This window comes from Gopherus evgoodei, chromosome 3, assembly GCF_007399415.2.
Source record: "Gopherus evgoodei ecotype Sinaloan lineage chromosome 3, rGopEvg1_v1.p, whole genome shotgun sequence".
NCBI classification, from domain to species: Eukaryota; Metazoa; Chordata; order Testudines; family Testudinidae; genus Gopherus; species Gopherus evgoodei.
The window spans coordinates 87,704,902-87,727,285 of NC_044324.1; the positions used below are offsets into that span (position 1 = coordinate 87,704,902).

The 22,384-nt window shown below is 40.4% G+C and overlaps 1 protein-coding gene across 4 annotated transcripts in view; it reads left to right on the forward strand.

Moving 5' to 3' along the window:
- The window catches only part of GRIK2 (glutamate ionotropic receptor kainate type subunit 2), a 598,580-nt gene that overhangs the window by 472,347 nt on the left and 103,849 nt on the right, over positions 1-22,384 (forward strand). For all 4 annotated transcript variants that reach the window (XM_030556012.1, XM_030556013.1, XM_030556010.1 and 1 more), the window contains one exon: positions 3,000-3,217. In XM_030556012.1, the coding sequence (XP_030411872.1) occupies positions 3,000-3,217 (218 nt within the window). The remainder of the gene's footprint in view (positions 1-2,999; positions 3,218-22,384) is intronic.

The following is a 22,384-nucleotide window of genomic DNA, read 5'->3' on the forward strand; positions in this document are numbered from 1 at the left end:
TGCAACTATGTGTTTAGTAAGTGAACATCAAACAGATAACTCAAATATATTCTAAATAATCACACAACCTAAATGCTTAAAACCACAGCCCATAATAAATGGCTACCTAATAGACTACAGTAGTTTCAAAAGCACTATATAGTGATATTTACCAGTGTGATTTCCAAATCAATAGTCATTTAAAAAACAAAACAAAACAAACAAACAAAAACAACTCCCAAAATTATTTATGTTCACATAAACTTCATTTGGGGTCTGATTCTGTGCCCCCTGATGCCAGTGGGAACACTCCCACTGATTTCCAGGGGTGCAAGATCAGGGCATTAGCGCCTAGTGCTCCCCTCTTTTCTATGCTGATGGCAAAGATATGCGTATTGTGTAAAACTGGGCCAAAACACATAGAAGGAGTAGAAAGGAGGTCTATATGGCATTTGTCTTTCTCCACGATATTGATAGAGCCATGCATGAGCGTTGCATATCTTGGGTGCAACAAAATTTGGGGGATGGGACATGGCCATCTCTATAAGGGATAGAGTTGGGGCAAACCATGGGTTTTCAGACAGAAACCTCTCAAATTAATGTTCATCAGAACAGTATTAACTTTGAATCCACATCTTGAAAGAAAATGGAACAGAGTCACTAACCTGGCCAATAGAAGGGCAGATACCGTGGACGAATGAACCAAATCTGGGGGGCTTACATCAGAATTCCCCAATGGATCGTCAAGGCTCATATGAATGCATGGCTGCTAATTTCCAATACTATTAAGATTGTGTCATTTTCCACAAACAGCAAGTATACTTCTAATTAAGGTTGATACTACATCCTTCCCTTACACCATTTTGCCTTTTGCACCATATATGCGACAATAACTTAATGAAGGAACCATGTTATGGGTGAAGGGTCAGTCCTATCTTTGATTATTGCTTTTTTCAGTTTGCCTCGCAGCCCTAATGTGACACAACAGTAAGTTTTGACACAAACACAAATTGTGCTTAGTTCTAGTTAGTTATAATAATTTCCCATAAATACATATAATATCAATTGTGGCCAGTTAGTACACACATTAATCAATATTTAAATGCCACTTCAATATTGATTAATGTCTTTACAACACTTTCCTTTAAAGCTGGAGGAGGATACATGACAGAGGAAACTCATCCATTTTTTGCTGACACCTCTAGCCCCCAGGAAACTGTGGGATATAGTGCTGGACATGACGTTACCTTGGGTACATGACAGTCAGCACCTAACCAGGCTCTGTTTCACAGGCCTAGGTGGCGTTCTGTTTAAGTCCCTGGGTAAGATATGAACTTGTGGTAATTGGGGCAACTGTGGCAAACGTTTCCACTGTTCTTTTCTTCCCAGTCTTGTTTGACTCTACTAGTGTTGATTTTTAATTAAAATAATAAGTACATTGAAGATGGTGGGCTTATTAGGAAATATAGTAGTATTATGGTGTCTAAGTGTCTGACTGACAGGGCCTAGGAGCGACTCCATCAGAAAGGTACTTTTCTACTTTTTTCCTTGAGTTCTAGGCAGAGTCTGGTGCTGGAGTTGGCTATCATGCCCAAGTCTGTCACCTTTTTTTGTTTGAAACAGCAAGGGTAAGATGAACTGCAGGGTAAGATGGACTGTTTTGGATCAAATAGTCCAGTCATGATACCACTTTCCTTTTTCTTTTTTGTTGCATTGATGTTGAAAGATTGGCATAACCTACATTTATATGAAGATGTCTTACCTTGCTGGACCAGTTACAATTAATGTAATATAAACAATATAATTGATCAGGAATAAAATAGTCCATCTTGCCTTCATTCATTTTACCCAAGTAGTAATGAAAATCAGTTAATTGACTAAAAAAAATCTAATACTTTATTTCAATGATATATCAATACTGCTAAACTATTTCTTTAAAAATGCATATATACTTCTCAATGTTTTTTAATATATTTTATTTATGGCAAAACATGAATTGTTTACCTTATGATTATTAGCTATAATTTAATGGGACAAAATCCATACGTCAGTTTACAATTATATTTCTGATGCAAATTAAGTAAACTGAATTCCATTTTTCCCTGTTCGTAATAATTAAGCACAAGAGGAGGTCATGTGCTACAAATTGTCTCATTAGGCTCTAAATTGGCATTAATAATTATGCAAATTACCATACAATGTGTGGCGCCCCCTCCATTCTTTAGTGCCATGAGCAGGCAACTCCAGCAATGCATTATAATCTATCTTTATCTACTTTATGCATAACAGTCTAATATTGTCATTGCTGCTCTATCAAGTTAAATGTGTGGCACAGCCACCCATGTTGATCTGAAATTGTGGGCTAATTATAGAGATGGGAGATGTTTTCTTTTGTCTGAGAAATTGCTAAACAAGACTTTATTACAATAGAAGTGGCAGAAGTCAAGGTTCTTGTAGTTTTGGGGAGTTGAAATACTCTGCTTTGTATTTGCTTTTTTCAGCAACAACATATTTTTCTTTCATCAAAAAAAGTTTTTTATGACCTGCTTAATTAATCTTTAAATGCTTTGAAGAAAAAGCACAGTAGACAGGCTACAGTAAGTACTGTTATTAACTTAGAGGCTCAAGCCTGCTGTGAGGTTTTTTTTACTATAAAGCTTCTTTTGACAATCCAGTTCCAATTACTGCCTTTCCTTTTTGTTTTCTATTGTCATGAAACAAACAAACAAACAAACAAAATAATTAAAAACAGGGTAGCACATTATCTCATGCCAAAACTGCGCTTTGAGTCTCCCATTACTATATTTTGTTTCCCACAGTCCCCAAATCTGTCTTGTAAGTGTAATCAGTCCCTATTTTCCATTTCAGTTGTGTTTGTTTGTACAAGCAATATGTAAGCCTGTAGCTTAAAGATTTTTTGTGCAGTGATTCTGTTCTCAACACTGTGACAAAAAAGTGCCGAACGCTTGTGGATTGTTTTCTGTGCATTGGTTTCACCTTTCTCCCCTAATTTCCATTAGGTTCTGAGCTTATGCCCAAAGCCCTCTCCACCAGGATAGTGGGAGGCATTTGGTGGTTTTTCACACTTATCATCATTTCCTCGTACACTGCTAACCTAGCCGCCTTTCTGACAGTGGAGCGCATGGAATCTCCCATTGATTCAGCTGATGATTTAGCCAAGCAGACAAAGATAGAGTATGGCGCAGTGGAAGATGGAGCAACCATGACTTTCTTCAAGGTAGGCCCTTTATGTTCTAATTGGAAAAAATGCTGAAACATGATTCTGAAAGTAAAAAGACCTTGAATTAAGCCTGTTGAACAGAGAGATAATATGTGAGATGATTCTCACTGCAGTCAAATCTGCTGAGAAAAATTACATTTTTGTGTGTTTGCAAGAGAGCAAAAGAAACTTCTCATTCATACATAACCTTTATCATGAAAGTAAAAAAGGCAGTTTCCATTTTTTTGAAATTTTCTTCTGAAAATAAAAAAGCAGGGCTTTGGGTCTGCTTAGATATTTCTGATGATTTTTCCTCAGAATGCTGAGTGCATTGTAATGGAGTAAGTCAAGAATACTGACGTGAGGCGAATCGCTCAGGCGAATCTCCCGTTGCTGGAGCTGAGTGTGAGTTTTGCTTGAATAGGGACTTCAGGATCAGGTCAATAATTTTATAGTTAATTACATATCAGTTTGTCTAACTTCAGATATCTAGATGCTGATACTGCAGTCATCACTGTCACAGCTAGGCTGGGCAAATCTTATGGACATTGCATTTCTGAGAACCTTTCAAATTGAATTTTGACTAGCTCAGATTCATGTAACATCTCCTCGCGCTCTGCCTTGTGACTAGGGCAGGGGTTGGCAACCTCTGGCACCCTGGCTGGCTGGACCAGTTTGTTTACCTGCTGCATCGGCAGGTTCAGCCGATCGCGGCTCCCACTGGCTGCGATTTGCTGCTCCAGGCCAATGTGGGCTGCAGGAAGCGGCATGGGCCGAGGGATGTGTTGGCCATGGCTTCCCACTGCTCTCATTGGCCTGGAAAGCCACGATTGGCTGAACCTGCTGACATGACAGGTAAACAAACTGGTCCGGCGCACCCTGGCAAGCCGTTGCCAGAGGTTGCTGACCCATGGACTAGGGTGATTCAACAGACAATATGATGTGCTAATTTTTAGCTAAATTGCAGTCTGATTAGAGATAGAAGAAATGCCACTTCCCCCGCTCCACAAATTAACTAGGTTGGCACAAATTAGCATTAAGTACATATCCTGGGCCAGATCATAGCCTGGGCTATGAATCTTCAGATTTGACAGCACAAGAGGTTCCTATGGCTTCTCAGTGCAGGGACATACTCCAGGCCTGGAAAATACATCATACTCTGGAGTTTCTTAGCTAGCATAATTATCACTTAACAGCTACTATAATTGTAATTATAATGTATCTGTCCTACATTAACATACCACTATAACATAGAAGAGCCCTGAGGCTTTCTTGTATTACTCTGAGACTGAGGGAGTGGCCAGAGATCTGGGCAGTGCCAAGGGTGAGTTAAAGACACCTTTAAATCCCTTTACTCAGCTGCATAGAGTAAAAGTTTCACCATTTATTCAGCTGAAAGAGCTAAGAAATCATTATCTAATCTTATGGTAGTGATACGTATACAGGTAAGTACCATAAAAGCTTTCTTTACCTTGGGCAGCTCATCGCAAGCAGTGACCTGTCCCTGCTGCTCCTAGGCAGAGATACAGTTAGGTGGCTCTGCATGCTTCCTCCACTCCGTCCCAAGCGCTGGCTCTGCAGCTCCCATTGGCCGGGAACCACGGCCTATGGGAGCTGCAGGGATGGTGCCTGTGGGCGGAGGCAGCACACATGACAGATAAAAAAGATTTTACTGTACATACTTTCTGTATTCTCACTTTCAACTTTCACCTGGAAAATAAGAATTGATTAAATTTCAGAGACTGAGGACTTTGTAATCTTGTTGTCTCAGAGGATGGGTTAGGAAAGTTCAGGATAGATTCCACAGAATTTTTTTTTCAAAAGGACCTGAGGAAAAAGTGGGAGTGTGTTAATAAAGTTTGCGGATGACACAAAGCTGGGAGGTATTGCCAATACAGAGAAGGATGGGGATGTCTTACAGGAAGATCTGGATGACCTTGTAAACTGGAGTAATAGTAATAGGATGAAATTTAATAGTGAAAAGTGCAAGGTCATGCATTTAGGGATTAATAACAAGAATTTTTGTTATAAGCTAGGGATTCATCAGTTGGAAGTAACAGAGGAGGAGAAGGACCTTGGAGTACTTGTTGATTACAGGATGACTATGAGTCACCAATGTGATGTGGCTGTGAAAAAAGCTAATGTAGACCAGGCTTTTGACAGAAAATTTGTGTAGAAAAAGTTTAAAAATTGAGATTTTTAAAGTACCAAAATGATTAAAGTCCCAGGGAATAAAGATGACACAAGGTATTTATTGCATTACCAGAAAACACTCCAGGACTTATTTTTTCTCTTTTTTGTCTGGCAGAAGACTTTGATTTTATACTCCTTCAGATTGGAAGGCTTGACTGTAAAATATTAGGAGCCAGTTTCTACCTAGCAGTGTCTTTGACTCCAGTTTCCAGCATCATTTTTCTCTGTCTGACCTTAACTTTTTTCTTTATTTAAAAAGATTCTCCATGACACTTTCCTTTCTCCTCTAGACATTATTTCTTCTTGCTTTTTTTTTGTCTCCTCCTCTCTCTTCTCTGCATATTTTCCCTGATATATGTTGCTTTTATTGTTTCTATAAACACTTAGCTTTCTCATCTTCCCTGTGTTGTTCCTCTGTTTGAATATGTATTCTGTTTTGATTCTGATCCTTCTCACATACCTTCCTTTATTTTCTTGTGTCTGCCTCTATGTTGCCTCCAAGAACAAAAGAACATTTACAGTCAGTAGAGCAATGGCAACATTTCTTGCATGGAAATGCTCTCTCTTCAGTGGCACATAGAAGTTTGCAATATACTAGACTTGACTGCACACAACAGAAACAGAAACATAGCATCAGAAAACACAATCCTGTAGTGCTTCTGGTACATCTTTATTGAATTCTACCACTTCAGCAAGGGTAAACAAGGAAAGTGAAATCAGAGCACAGGACTCAGTTGTTAAATTTAGGGTAAAATTCTGCTCTCAGTTACACTGGTGTAAATACATTTATTGGAGTCAATGTGGATTTACAACACTGTATCTAAAGCAGTGCTTCATTTGTGCTGGGGCTTGCTAGGGCTGAGCCCTGGCAACTCTAGGCTTAGCAGTTCATAGCCCCAGCACCTCTGGGCTTGCTGCATCGGTTATGAAAGAGCCTTGCACCTCTTTCATTACAAATTAAGCATTGATCTAAAAACAAAGTATTTTGCAGTGAATATACACATAGAAGGCAAAGATTCTGTTGAGAGCATCAGTCAAACTCTTCCTAACATTTTTTGTGGTCATTTGTTGCTGTTTTATCTAAATATTATCAGTTAATTAGTAGCATTGTATACATGATATTGAGGAGCTAAACTTAAAAGCAGTTTAGGAATTCACACAGTTTGGATACTTGACGCTGAAAGACTTATGAAAGGAAAGGGGCTTGGAAAGTGGAGTATAGTTTTAAAACACCGCATTAGAACTCCCCATTGATGTTGCACTAGTACTACCAAAGAGGAAATATGGAGCTCAGATGGAAGAGATAAATGAAAACTCCACCTTCTCATTTGATTAATCCAATATCCGTTAGTTTCTTCCTTGTGGAAATAAGAGTTTCTTTGACACATGTGCTGTTGGTTGTAGTTGAGTATATAAGGAAGAAATTTTAGTACTCAGATGTGTGTGGCATAGAAAACAAAATGTAACAGAGCCTTACACCAGAATCTTACACCAACAGAACCTCCTTGACAAAACTGATGGTTGACTAGGTGGAAATGATCATAATCTAATTTCATTCATTATGAGCTAACAGAATATAGTTCCATATGGTAGAATATATATACTTGTTGATCTGTGACAGGGGCAGCTCTAGGCATTTTGCTGCCTCAAGCATGGCAGGAAGGCTGCCTTTGGCAGCTTGCCTGCGGGAGGTCCGCCGAAGCAGCAGGACCAGCGGACCCTCTGCAGGCAAGCGGCCGAGGGCAGCCTGCCTGCCACCCTCGCGGCACCAGAAGAGCGCCCCCCGTGGCTTGCCGCCCCAAGCACGAGCTTGGCGTGCTGGGGCCTGGAGCTGCCCCTGATCTGTGAGGGCCAGTTTCCCAAAGTTGAAAACAATCATGATCAAAACTGAGTGGGAGGAAATATATAGACATAAAATCTGAATGATAAATAGTGATTGTTTAAGAATGCTTTATTGTTTGCCCCAAAACACAATCAGAAAAGAAGGCTTCTTTGGTTTAAAAACCATAATGGTTCAGACTGGAGGTGAAAGCAGCAATATTTTGGCTTTTTTTTTATAACTAATGGAAAAACAGAGAAGCTGGTAGCAATGAGGACAAATTGGACTTTGGAGAAGGCAGAAAATTGATAAGGGAAACTGAAGGTATAAGTAAAAATTCTATGCCTGTAGGGTTAAGTACAATATGAAGACTTTATTTACTGTATTAGAAACAAATGAAATCCTAGCAATGGTATAGGCCTAGGAGAAGAGGAGGATGGTAACATTATCAATCATGAGGTAGAAAAGTTAGAAGTATTCAATATTTTTTTTCCGTTTTGTATTTGGAAAGAAGCAGATGATTTATTCATACCTTACACCAGGGACTGGCAACGTTTGGCATGCGGCCCATCAGGGAAATCCTCTGGCGGGCCAGGACGGTTTGTTTACCTGCAGCGTCCGCAGGTTCAGCTGATCGCAGCTCCCACTGACTGTGGTTTGCTGTTCCAGGCCAATAGGGGCTGTGGGAAGCGGTGGCCAGCACATCCCTCATCTCGCACCACTTCCTGCAGCCCCCATTGGCCTGGAACGGCAAACCGTGGACAGTGGGAGCTGCCACTGGTAAACAAACCATCCTGGCCCACCAGCAGATTTCCCTGACAGGCCACATGCCAAAGGTTGCTCATCCCTGTCTTACACTGATTGTGAAATGGTTTCTATACTATCAGTAAGTAGGGAAGATGTTAAACAGGAACTATACAAGTTAAACCTTTTTTTAAAATCTGCAGTATCAGAGGACCTGCATCCATGAGTATTAAAAGAATTGTCCAAGGAAGTCTTTGAATAATTAATGTTGAGTTTTAATAAAATCTTGGAACACTGGTGAAGTTCCAGAGGACTGGAATAAAGCTAGTGCTGTGCCAATATTTAAAAAGGGTAAATAGGATGAACCAAGAAACCATAGGCTTGTTAGCCTGACATTAATCCTGGACAAAATCATAGAAAGGCAGATGTTGGATATAATCAGTAAATAGTTAAAACCTGGTAACATAAGTAATTGTAATCAACATGATTTTATGGGAAATAGGTCGTGTCAAATAAACTTGAAATTATTTTTGGTGAGAATACAAGTTTAATTGATAAAGGTGATTGTGTTGGATTATAATAGCACTATATGGAATCGACGTAGCCCATAATAAATGGATTAATAAATTTAAAAAAGTAACTGTACATGGGAATCACCCAGTGGTAATGGTTCTAATGGGGTCACAGAAAGCTCTGTTCTCAGTCCAATGCTATTCAATATTTTTATCAATGATCGGGAAGAAAATATAAAATTATTACTGGTAAAATTTGCAGATTACGCTAAATTGATGGAGTGGTAAATGATAATGGGGATAGATCAATTATACAAATTGATCTAGATCACTTGGTAAGGTGGGTGCATTTGAACAGCATCTGTTTTAACGCAGCAAATGCAAAGTCATACATCTAAAAGTATGTAGGTCACACTTAAAAATGGTGATTGTATCATGAAAAGCAGTCTCTGAAAAGGAGTCAGAGGACACAGTAGATAACCAGTTGAACAGGAGCTTATAGTGGGATGCTGTAGCTCAGGGGTCGGCAATGTCTGACATGTGACTTCACCAGGGTAAGCACCCTGACAGGCCGGGCCAGTTTGTTTATCTGCCGTGTCAGCAGGTTCGGCTGATCGTGGCTCCCAGTGGCCATGGTTCGCCGCTGCAGTCCAATGGGGGTGGCAGGAAGCTGCGGCCAGCACATCCATCGGCTCGTGCCGCTTCCTGCTGCACCCATTGGCCTCGAGCGGTGAACCGCGGCCAGTGGGAACTGCGATCGACTGAACCTGCTGACGTGGCAGGTAAACTAACTGGCCCAGCCCGCCAGGGTGCTTACCCTGGTGAGCCGCATGCCAGACGTTGCCAACTCCTGCTGTAGCTGAAAGATCGATGCAGTCCTTGCATCTATAAACAGGAGAATATCAAGTAGAAGTAGGGAGGGAGTATTACCTCTGTATATGGCTTTAGTGAGACTGTTGCTGGAATATTGTGTCTGGTTCTGGTGTCCACATTTCAGAAAGGAAATTGACAGATTGGTGAGGGATCAGGAAAGAGCTACAAAAATGATCTGAGGTATGAAAAACATGCCTTATAGTGAGAGATTGAGCTTCTTTAATCTAGTTTATTGACAAGAAGGGTAGGTGGTGACTTGATCATGGTTTACAAGTTCCTACATGGGAAAGAGATTTTTGACAGCCGGGGACTTCCTGGTTTAGCAGAAGAAAGCATAACAAGATTCAATGGCTGGAAGATGAAGCTAGACAAATAGAGACTGGAAATAAGGCACACATTTTGGTAATTAACCATTGGAACAACTAATCTCAAGATGTGATGGATTCTCCTTCCCTTTCAACTTTAAGTCAAGACTGTATATGTTATGAAAAGATAGGCTATAGGTGAAACAAGCTATGGGTTTGATGCAGAGATGACTATGTGAGGATCTTTGGCCTGTGTTATTCAGGAGGTCAGACTATATCTGATATTAAATTCTATGAAAATATGGTTTCAGCAGAAATGCACAAATATGACAAATGTGAAGGTATAATTTGATTCAGCGCATGTGTGTTTCTCTCTCATTATAACAAGATAAAGCTGCTGAGTAGATGGAGCACAACAGTGGCATTATGTGTTAGCATGAAATAAAAGCTCCAGATGGTTTCTTAATGTTAAATGAAAATATGAAATCCCGGTAATAGCTATTAGCTCCAATCACAGTGAGGCACAGTAGCAGCCCAGAGATTGACAGTAATTTCAGCATAAATTATTGATATAAAAGCTCACTGAAATCTTCCTTTTAATATCTTTGGAACCTATCCAATTTTGAGGGCGCTAATGTAGAAGAACATTTTGTCTAGAAGAAGTGACTAAACCAGGAACACACACACACATTGGCTGGAGGATTTAAACTTACTGGAGACAAGATACAAAAGATGAGAGTGTGGGGATGGGTAGACTTCACCAACTAGGCCCCAGGGAACATGTTCATGTGAGCTCAGGTTCCTGAAATCCACCTCTGGAAGGAAGAGGAAGGGTGCTAGGATTTATATTAGCATGATGTCCTCAGAGCCTGTATAGGCCCTCTGTATTATCCTTTGTCTGGTAGCTATCTGATAAATCTGAAGGTACATCTCCCTCAAGCATCTGGAAAGGAAGAAGGAGTTTTCTATGTCTTCCCTCACTTGGAGCCACTTGGCTGCTCTGAGGAGACTAAGACATTTTATCTCCAGAGTCTTCTAACTGCTGCTAGGTTGGTGAGTCTCCACTATTGCTGCTCTCCTAGCCTTTGCTTTTTAGATTTTTGAGAGAGAGAGAGAACATGAAATTGTGCAGCATAATTAACTATAGTGGATGAGGTGTACTAGACTGAGACTCAGGAGACCTAGACTCTGTTCCTAACTCTGCCACTGGATTTCTGTGTGACTTTCGGCAAGTGATTTCATATCTGTATGTCCCCATTTCCTGTCTTGTAGACATTTCCTGTGCCAGTGCACTGTAAATTGTTAAAGGCAGGGACTTTTTCTTTCTCTGTGTTTGTACAGCTCCTAGCACAATGGGATCCATTGTTTCAGCACTTTCAGGCTCTGATGCAATACAAATAACAACAAACGAGATTTTTTATTCAATCTGTCTTCCTCTATCTAACTTAATAAGTTAATGCCAGTACTTTCATCCCAAGAATTTTAGAATTTTTAGCTCTTTAGGAGGTAGATCTATATGATAGCCCCATTCTACTGAGAGGGAAACTGAGACACTGAGTGATTACCTGACTTGTACAAGATCACAAAGCAAGTTAGTGGCAGACTGGGAATGAACCCTAGTCCTGACTTCGAGTCATGTGCATTAGCTAGAAGACGATCCTTCTCCATTTTGTCTCTACAGAGGGCCTGTCTACACTGCAATTAGACACCCATGACTGTCCTGGGTCAGCTGACTAAGGCTCATGGGATCCTAGAACTTGGGCTCCAGCCAGAACCCAGAAATCTACACTGCAGTTAAACAATCCCACAGTCTGAGACCTGCAAGCCCGAGTCAACTGACACAGGCCAGCTGCTAGTTTTTAATTGCAGTGTAGAAATACCCAGAGTTTCTTTTCCCTTTCCTCTCCTTCCCAATCTTTCTGCCCCATCTCTAGTTTTCTTCATGATTCTCTCTCTCTCTCCTTGTTCTGGCCCTCTTTCCATAATGATCCATTCTCTCCTCCTCGCTTCCCCTCTTAATTCATTTCTCTCCTTGAATTTCTTCTTAATCCTTCTTGTTCTGTATCTCTCCCTCATGGTTGTTTCTTGGGGGTGGAATGTGCTGCTGCTCAGAACCAGTGATCAGCAGTACTGGTTACCTCCTTCTTTCTAATTCCTTGTGGATTGGGCTGCACTCACAGTTACAGAGGGACCAAAGGAGCCATGAAAAGTGGGAGGGAAAGGAAGTTTTGGCTGATCAGAAGTGTCTAGTAGCCAGAAAAAGAAGCTAAAGGAAAAACCTTGCTCATTGCCTGTAGCCTGGCTTAGAGTGACATTTCAGTTGGCATGATTTGAGAGAGTGACAGAAAGGGCAAGTGTATAAATGTCATTCCAGGTGGATAACACATGTATGTAATCAACATTGGTGCCTGAATGGTTCGGTGGGTTTTTCCAAATAATTATTCACTGAATAATTCCAATATTGCATGATATAACTGAGAAATGGAAAATAACTTTTGGCTATCTAGTCATTCTCACCTGATAGTGTGAGATTATTCTGTAAGGAATATTTTCTATTCTTTCATTTGTATATCATGCCATCTCTGCCTAATGTGGCTTCCTCCTTTTCGATGGAAGGCTAGCCCTGGTATAAAAGATTCAACGGTTAAGAAATTTTCATAATACTCAAACTACTCTTTCCTGTTCTTAATTTCCACTTTGTACAGTGGGCACACTTAAAAGAATCTCTTCCTAGCTCTGGAGGGCATAGCAGTTCTGGCAGCATTCCCTTTTATCTGTATAGGAAATATCAATTAGGGTGACCAGATGTCCCATTTTTAAAGAGACAGTCCCATTTTTTGGTACTTTTTCTTATATAGGCACCTATCACCCCCCACTTTCTGTCCAGTTTTTTCACAGTTGCTATCTGGTCACCCTAATATCAATGGAACTGATTAGCGCTGGTCAAAAAAATTCCATCAAAACTGTTTTTTGTCAGAAAATTGGATTTTTGCCTAAATGAATTTTTTCACAAAAAATGTCTGCTTTCCATGTAAAGCTTTGACATGTCAATGAAATACTAAAAATCTAATACTTTTGGGCTGAAAATCAAAACATTTCAATTTAAACTGGTGCCGTAGAGCCTTGTGGAAGTTGTCGTTCAGGTGCGTTATGCTCCAAGTCTCTATAGCTTGGACATCTTCCATAATGCACCATTTGGTGCCATCTTGTTAAGGTGCTTCATAGCTGCCCTGATTGTAATGCATCATGGGAGATTTGGTCTGGCCAAAGAGCCTGACCAATACAGAAGGACGGCAGTGCAAGGCATCTGAACTACAACTCCCAAGAGGCACCACAAAACCACTTTGAAAAAAATCAAGTTTCAGTAGAAATATTTTGCCAAAAAGCTGAAATTTTCCATGGGTAAAATTATATTTTCCTACCATCTCTACTGATAAGAGCTCTAAAAGTGGAATGTACTTTAAGTGCACACACTATTTTTAGCTATATACTCTTATACCAACACAAACAATTACTGTGTTCCTTGGCCTTATAGATAGTTGGTTTATAATAATGAGGACACATGTATTAGTTAGAGAGGATTTATCCAGGCCTGTTCAGATTTTCATATAATTTGTTTCTCCTAAACCACTTTTTCCAACTTTATTTGAATTGTTTTTATGATTTGGAAGCAATTTTTCATTCCCATTTAGCTATTTCATACTGTGCTGCAATTAGTGGGTGCAAAATTAATTTAACATTTAGCTGCTATCCTTTAACTGGAAGCCCAAATAAGGCAATCAACAATTTATATAAAAGTTCAGTCTCGGCTATTTTAAAAACAAGAAACATTTTACATATATTTTTTTTCAATTTGTTCTTTAGACATTTGATCTTTGCACATTTCTTCCAGACAAGAAGAAAGAAAATTTCACTATTTTGCCTCCAACAGATCTCCCTAACGTTTTTGTCTGTTTACTAATTCTTTTTAATAACAGCATGTGGCTGCTGTACTTTGTATATGGGCCAGTCTAAATTCTGTTCTGTGGTGTCCATACCAGTATGGAACAGGGGAAATGCCTCTAGGCAGAGCTGCTCTACTCTGAGAAATTACCTCTGTTCTAGAATCAAAATAATTCTTGTCTTGATGCACTATTAGGGCTTGCAGGGATTTCCATAGAGCAGGGTTCTGGTAACAACTGATTCCATAACATCCCTGAAAAGCCATGCCAGTGCAGTCGTTCATGCCTGATCCTGAAGTCTCACTGCAATCTGCTACTCCTCTGACAGCTTCCTTGTAGGCCCAGTGTATGAAGCTGTGGCTACAGTTCCAGATACAAGGAAGAATTATTTCTTGCAGCCCTCCTCATTTAAAAAACAAAACAACAACAACAACAAAAGCCACCACAGACTGAGGATATTATTACCATGGAATAAAATCAGTAGATAACGCAATGCCAGTTCTTACATACTGGTGGAGAAGAAAGAGAAGGACAATGACATTTATACATACACTATTCACAGATACAGTGGGTGATAATTGGACTCTCGTTGGCTAATGGATCAAATGTCCTGCGTGGCTAAACCAAGCATAGCTGTAATGTAATGATCCCCAATGAATGGGTACCATGTTTCTCAGAATGCAACCCAATACATTTAATTTAAAATCCTGTTTTAGAGCCATTTCAAATTGGAATGTGGTCATGAAGGAAAATAGAGCCTGGTAGTGCTGGCCGGGAAGAGGGATAAGATCTCGAGGCCAAAACAGGATAAAGGATTACATTGTTAGTATGTCTGAGTAATGCAGGTGGGCCCTTAACTACAAGAAATATGTAGCTTGAGGAGAACATCACCCTCACCTTACTACCTAGTGCAATTCTTCCTCAAATTAACCACAACTTCTCTGACTCAAAAGGTTCTGCAAAAAACATCCACAAAGACAACAGTTTAATCTGTGGTCACAAATTCTGTGTCATGAGGATGACGAAGGCAGTCCCTGAGGATCTCAGGTTGCCTCAGCCCCTCCAAAATTCTAATCACCTGTAAACACCTACAAAGGTCAGTGGAGCCAGCCAGGCATGAAACTATGTGGGATAGGTTAAGGTGATACTTGGATACAGACCGTTAGAAGGAGAATGCAACTGAGCCCTACATGAAAGAGAATCAGGAAATCTGACATTATAAATTCTTTGGGGTGATTTATCTCTCTGCCCAGCCTGAGGATGGAGATCAGACCTGACCCATGCAAAGGGTCTGATTGTCTCTTCCAGCCAAGCTACATACAGTGCAGGAACAGGGAGCATGGCAATTAAGGTGGCTTTATGACATCTTGACATCTCCATCATTGTACTGTGGGGCTGTTTGGGGCCTGTAGGGCCTGCTGCAGCGGCCAAGACTAGCCAGAGCATAGTAGGGCTCCATCCAAGCCTCCTTCCCCAGGACATGCACCCCTGCATAGTCATTGCACTGTGGGCCATAAAGAGATGTTCTGCTGGCTCTAAGACATCTAAACAGGCACCTACAATAGAACTTTTCCCCCAGTGGGCAGCTCTGAAGCCTATATAGTCTCTTTAAACTGCTGGAGTGGGGTAAATATTCTGTCGGGCAATGGAGAAGTGAGTCCTTCTTATTCTTCATCTTCTTCTGTCTCCAAATACAATACTTAACCTGATATTGTACATCGCAGTAATGTATTTTAATGTGATCTCCATGAAATACACATCACTTTCCAGCACAGACAGGATTAATCGCTTACAATAATTACAATAATAAATAAAATAATTATCACATAAATGGTTGAATAGATTCACTACTAGCTATTTTTAAGAAGATGTGTTGGGGAGGAACCCAAAACAAATAAAAAGTTGACATTAGGAAAAATCGCCTCTCTATTGGGTTCATTGAATCAATATTTCCACAGCTTAAGTACCATCTGTTTCCTCCTTATCCTGAAATATTCACAGGGGAAGGAATTATAGGTTGCTCTCCACAGAGAACTCTCATTTTAGCAAAACTGACTAGTCTAAAGTCTAACTTGACTAATAGTAATGGATGTCTCCCACCATCAAAGAACAATAGATTTGTAATCAGCATAGAATTAAAATAGCAATTCTTAGATGATATTAGTGTCAATTTCCAAACTTTCTTTTCATACTAATAGGGTCTCGTTCTCCAAGTACATTATTATAGAGTGGCTATAAGGAAACATTGGCACCACAAATTTCAGCATGAGTAGACATGCTTTAAGCTACCTAGCAAGGGTAACAATAGCAATGAATACGCGGTGGCAGGCACACTGGTACAGTACACATTCAGAGTCTCATTGGCTTGTCCTGGGATAGCTATCCCATGTTACCACATCCTCACTACTACATCCTCATTTTCCACAGTTATCTGTACCAGCCACATGAAAGATAGTAGGGGTGTGCATTACACACTGATGCATCTCCAGAACCACAATCCCAAAACACAAGGAAATCAAAACAAGACATGCAGTTAGATGGTCAGTTGAAACACGTATTAACCATGAACCAGTTATGTCAGGAGCAGTCTGAACAAAATAAAACAACAGTCCAAATGGCCTGTATTTTCAGTAGCAGTCTCTGAGTGACTGCACACACCCAGTGCTATGAACAAACACACAGAAACAGGAACTGGAACACTTGAGTCCTGAGAGCAGCAATTAGGAGCAGGGAGCAGACAGCAATAAGAAGGAAGACAGACAGACAGACAGACAGGCACGCGCGCGCACACACACACACACACGAGTCATCACACTATGTCTACCCAGCTGTACTCACACCTTCATTTGTGATATAACATACACTGGGTGGTGGGTGGTCCTCCTAAGGGTATGGGATACCATAAAACAGTATGATCTGACTGTAATCTCTGTTTTAATTTTCTTTAATTGCTGCATGCAAAAGCTTTAAAAAAAATATGCCATCCATCATTTAATTTGTTGACTGTGATTAGATAGACCTGGAAGTACAAGAGACTAACAAATCAAATTGTGATATCTCCAGAGAAAGACTGATGACAAATTGTCACCTTGTTTAGCCCTAATCAGCTCTTCTCTGGATCTTTTAGTCAAGAGTCCTTGCCCTAAATGTTGGTTCTTTGCTAGCTAGCTCAAGAAAGGAAGTGCAATCATAACACGTTACTCATGAGCTCATGACAGCTGTGGGCAGATCTTGGAGAGGCAAGAAAAATCCTTTCTGTCTTGTTGAGGGGACGATGTAGGTATAGGTACTCCTGAGAACAGGCAAAGTAGGAGCTTTGTTAAACTCTGTTTTGAGTCAGCTACAGTTTAATCTTTACCTGCTGCTGTAAACTGGCACAGAACACACCTGTCAGTAGATTGTCTTAAGGAAGTGGGTACAAGTACCCAGATACTGTGTATGTGTTTGGGAAGTGGAAAGTGGAGAGTTGAATAGTGCTGTAATTGCTGGTACTTCTGCAGTGCAAACTGGTCTCTGAGGATGGGATAATTTTCTAGTGCAGACTTTTGTGTTACACTGATAGGTCTTAGTGCCATTCTGTTATCCCACCCTCCTCCTCCATTCCCCTCACCTGCAATCAGGGCCGGCGCTTCCATTTAGGCGACCTAGGCAGTTGCCTAGGGCACCAAGATTTGGGAGGGCGGCATTTTGCCACCCTCAGCGGCAATTTGGCAGCGGGAGGTCCTTCCACGCTCTGGGTCATCGTCGGCAATTCTGCAGTGGGTCCTTCACTCGCTCCGGGACCCGCTGCCGACGTGCCCCGAAGACCGGGAGTGCTGAAGGACACCCCCCCCCCGCCGCAGATTTGCCGCCAATGACCGGGAGTGTGGAAGGACCCCCACCTAGGGCGCCAAAAACCCTGGCGCCGCTCCTGTCTGCAATGTTTCCTCAAGGTGCACTAGTTGGCTGGGTCACATGTAAAAGGAAAACTGCACTGTACATTCTGATAAGAACCGATGGGCAAGAGAGTTTACTCATCACCATCTCCTCACTCAATTTAACCTCCCAATTGCCATGCAACATTCATTCCATACGTTTAATCTGAGAACTCCCCTAACACCTTTTCTCTCTTTGGAAGTTTTCTAGTGCTCTTTAACCCCTGGAAGAGAGGGCAAGAATATTGTCCACACTGTCCCCATTCTTCTTCTTTCCTTTTCAGATTTTTTCCCTTTTTCTCTGTCCTCCAACAATGAATGAGGGAAGAAAGGGACTAGGACTAGAACCACAGAGAATGCCTTAACTCCAAAAAGGAACAGATGTAGTAGGTGTAATTGTATAAGAGGCACTTTCCTAGCTGAGAGTTTATTTGGGAAATTGGGAATGTCTCTATTGGGAACATTACCTGCTCTCAAAATGGAGGATAAAACACTGAGTTTTGCATTTTTTTTTCCAAAGCAAACAGATCAATGTCTGGGTAACCAACCCAAAGATTGCCGATTTGATCTATGTCTCAGTCTGGCTCTGACTCAGGAACCGGGCTCGAGAATGAACTATCTCTTGGCTCAACCAGTCTGCTGCATGGTGTGATCCTGCTGTATGAGCAGCCCTCAGAGTCAGATCCTGCCCACTGAAGCTACTTGAGAGCCTCTATTCATTAGGAGGGATGAACTTCTGGTTCTGCCTTGTCAGTTTATATATGATACTGCTGAGGTGTTGTCCAACTGCATTAGTGTTGCTTTGTGTGTAAGAAATGTTTTCAGTGCCAGCATTGTCCTGCTCACCACTTTGTATCCTATTACACTGGTACTTTCCCTCTGGTTTTAATCAATGGTCTGAACAGAATGCTTGTCGAGATATGTTATCCACCCTTTTGAAGATGCATTTATGGTGATAATCACACAAGCTGGCTCTGACATGGATACCCTTTTTAGCAGATTTCAGTATTTATCCATTAATTCAAATAGTGTTTTACTGTATTTTCAGTGCTTAACTTGGATCATACAGATTCCTGATATTTGAGAAAATTTTGTCCTGAGTCCTATCATCTGAAGACATGCATGAAGCCTCACTCAGATAATTATCTGTACGAAGGTATCAGACCAAACAGGTGCAAGTTTTTTCCTTTTCCTTTTGTACAAATACACATGGTCCTTTTTCTACTCTTTCCCAATCAGGCTCCTAAGTGATAAAATTCAGCAAGGAATTTGGTGATTTCTTTTATGCTTGCTAGCAGCTACTGGGTATTGACTTGTCTTGAATTGTTTTTTTTTTTTGGAAGTGACTTCCCAAATGTCATTGTCAACCAGTTCAGAGCAGGTATTACGTACATTTTGTTGTTGTTTTTTTAAGGTTGTAACTCTTTGTGGTCAGGGAGAGAGTGAAAGATTTTGTGCAGCATATATTAATGTAAGTGAGGCTGGTTTTCTGATATGGAAATATGCATCATGCAAATCAATAAATGCCAAGTAATCCCCTTGATCAACTACTATGATATACGACCACAATGCAACCATCTTGAAATGCTTGCATTTGATTAATTCATTCAATCATTTGAGGACTGAACTTGCCTGACCCTTCAGGGTCTATAAAACATAGGAAATACAGCTGCAGACCCTTTGAGGATCTGACATTAGAATTGTGGTTTTGATGTCTAACAGATGGTCTCTGATAAGGCAGAGAGTTTCTCTCCTTTTTAGGTGCAGGAGACATTTACGTTCCTTACCTTAAAGAGAATCATCCAAAGCTTTAAGAAATATTAGTATGAGATGACAGAAGCCTCTTGTCCTGTGTAATCTGTGCACATTTTCTGACACAGAAAGGCAGCCTCATCCCTAAAGGAACTTTCTGTGAGAGGAGAATAGCATCACACATTTCCAATGATTTGATGGGATGGTCATATAGCTTGCTCTCTCTGCCTTATCTGGCAAAGAAGCTCCAGGAATAGTGCCTGTTGTACATGGACTTTTAACTAACTCTACTGGAGATTTATCTCCTCTTCTCCCCCCCACGGTTGGACTGCTGAAGCTTTTCTCTTGGCTGTAGGGAAGCAACAATGTTGTTTGTTAATTTATTTTATGGTTGTATCTAGCTGTTCTCAAGCAGCTTGTGTTCCTTGATAGCTAGAGGCACTAAACTTAGTTTATTATAGATGCAAAACCCGTGTCCAGTATTTTAGTCAGAAAACTTGTGTTGCTATGAAATTATAAGAGTCACTTTGTGGTAATGGAAATTACACATGCAGTTGCATCGCACAAGGCATCTCTAATAAGGAATTAAGAAAGAATTTAGATTTTGAACTTTTTCCAAATGAAAAAGACTTGCAATTTCGTGATTTTTTCATTTATCAGCTCAGTCTTTACTTAGCTCCTTAAGTCAGCTCACCATGGCATTGGAGACATGAGGATTGAATGGACTTTGTGAAGACGCACTCTGAGGTGTCCTACCCTTTGAGCAGAGTTGTGTCAATTCCCTTATCATACTAATCTAATATTTCTTAATTTGAATTTATTTTCTAGGTTATCAGTTCAATTTCTAAATGCCTTACCTTACCATTATTGGTATTTTCAGTTTGTATTATGCCTGTTCATCTTTATCTTCATACCTTCAATTTACCATCCACTGGAACTTCAAGTTTTCAGACTTAATATTGGTTCCTGCCATTGTTGTCTGAATCATGTTAGGCTTTTATCATGCTGCCCTGAAGTTCCTGTTAAATCTGATATCACTTGAAAAGTTAAAGCTATACCATCTATCAGTGTAAAACCAACAGAACACTGACCTTGACTTACAGCTCTTAAGAGCAAAAAATATGATTTATTTTTGAGATGCTAATGGTATATTTATCTTTGCTGGGACTGGTGATAGGTTCAAAGTATTAAGAGTCTGACTATTGCTTTAGTTTTAGGTTTATAATTGGAATGACATCTAATTCATCTCATAAAATACACCCTTACTGCCAGAATACAACCTTTTGTTCGTTATAGCCAGGGGTTTGTTATAGTGAAAGGACAATCAAAACGAACCATAAACTGCTGGAGTAAGTTAATGAAGTCACCTTGAATGAAGGTGTTAGCTAAATTAACTAATTATTATAATTAATAATAATAAAAAATAAGGCTACAAGTTGGCCAGGGAGGGAGATTTTTAGGTGACCTCTGTGATTTCAGTCCCAGGTAGAGGGGCTCCGGCTGTCTGTCCCCTCAGCAGCCAGGTTCCAGGCTCCCAGCTGACCACCCCCACAGCATCTGGGCTCCTGACTATCAGCCCCCACAGCAGCAGGGCTCCCAGCTGTCAATCCCCAAAGTTGCACCACCACTGGGGCTTCAGTTTCAACCCGACTTGTGGCCTACCCCTTAGTTTTTGCTCTTGGACTCAACCCTGGATAGAAAGTGTGCAAACATGTGCAATATACTTTTCTTTTTTTTTTAAATAAACTGTGCTGAACTGTAGTTGGGATCCAGGGACTGGGTTCACTAAGGGCGGAAGTTTGTAAAAATGAAGGGTGTTATAGCAAAGGTGTACTATATTACTAAAATTACATTTGAATAACAAAAGTAATGCTACTTACTTTTTTTCAGTAGATCTCAAAGTGCTTTTCAAAGGTAGCATTATCTCCATCCTATAGATGGGGAAACTGAGGCACAAATAGGCAAATTGATTTGCCCAAGGGCACCCAGTAGGCTAGTGGCAGAACTGGGATTAGACTCTAGGTTTCTTGAGTCTGAGTTCAGTGTTCTGTCCACTAGGCCACAATGCATCCCAGCTGAGAAGAGCAAGACAGCAGCTGCTGTTCCGTAAAAACAATTTAGAATACATAAAAAGTGCTCTTAGCCAGTTTAATGATATTATTGCAATTCTTTGTTTTTCTGGTGTTCTGGTCTACTATGTATCAAGACTACATATTATTCAAAATGCAGCATATTTTTTTTAATGGGAATATAGGGGTCACAACTATAGCTAGTCAAGAATTTTCCATCACAATTATTTTCTGAAAGAAAATGTAGTTTCTGCAAAATTAAAACTTTCCTTGACAATATTTCATTTTCCCAAATATATTTTGATTTTCTGTCTGGGAAATTGAAATGAAATATTTTGTTTCAGGTGGGATCGACCCAGATTAGTCTATATCAGATTGTTGAACACACCCAAAATATCTTGTTTCAAAACAATCCAATATTGAATTGTATTTCTCAGCTGTGTAATATTGCCTCAAGGGAGTTGCTATCTGAGTCTCTGTTCTCTCTTATATACTGGGCTCTGTGGCCAGAATACATGTCCCATGATGCAACACAGACTTTCTTCTGATGGAGCAGAGTGGTGCATCATTGGAGTCACATGGCTGCCAAGGGCATCATGTGTGATACAGAGATATAGGCTAGCCACAGAGCCTGGCCTATTGGGAGAATGGAAACAGCAATCAAACTGAACTCTGACTCCCATGAGGCAAAGAAATACAATAGAGGAATGGACTTTAATGTTGAACTGACTTGAAACACACTGAAATGAAACATTGGGATGTCAAAATGTTTCATTTCAATTGAAAATCTTGAAACAAATGTTTCCTCATTTCCCAGTCAAAACTGATCTATGTCTCTGTCTGACTCAGGAACCATGCTCCAGGATGAAATTTCTATTGACTTAACTGGTCTGCTCTGCAGTGTGATCCTTCTATATGAGTAGCCTTCGGAGTTAGAGCCTTCAGAAATTTACCTTCCATGAAAAATTTCAATATTTCAACATTTCATCCAATTCAGGATGAAATGTTGAAATATTGGGATTTCCCATAGGTTAGAAATTCAATTTGTTCTTATCTAGTCAAA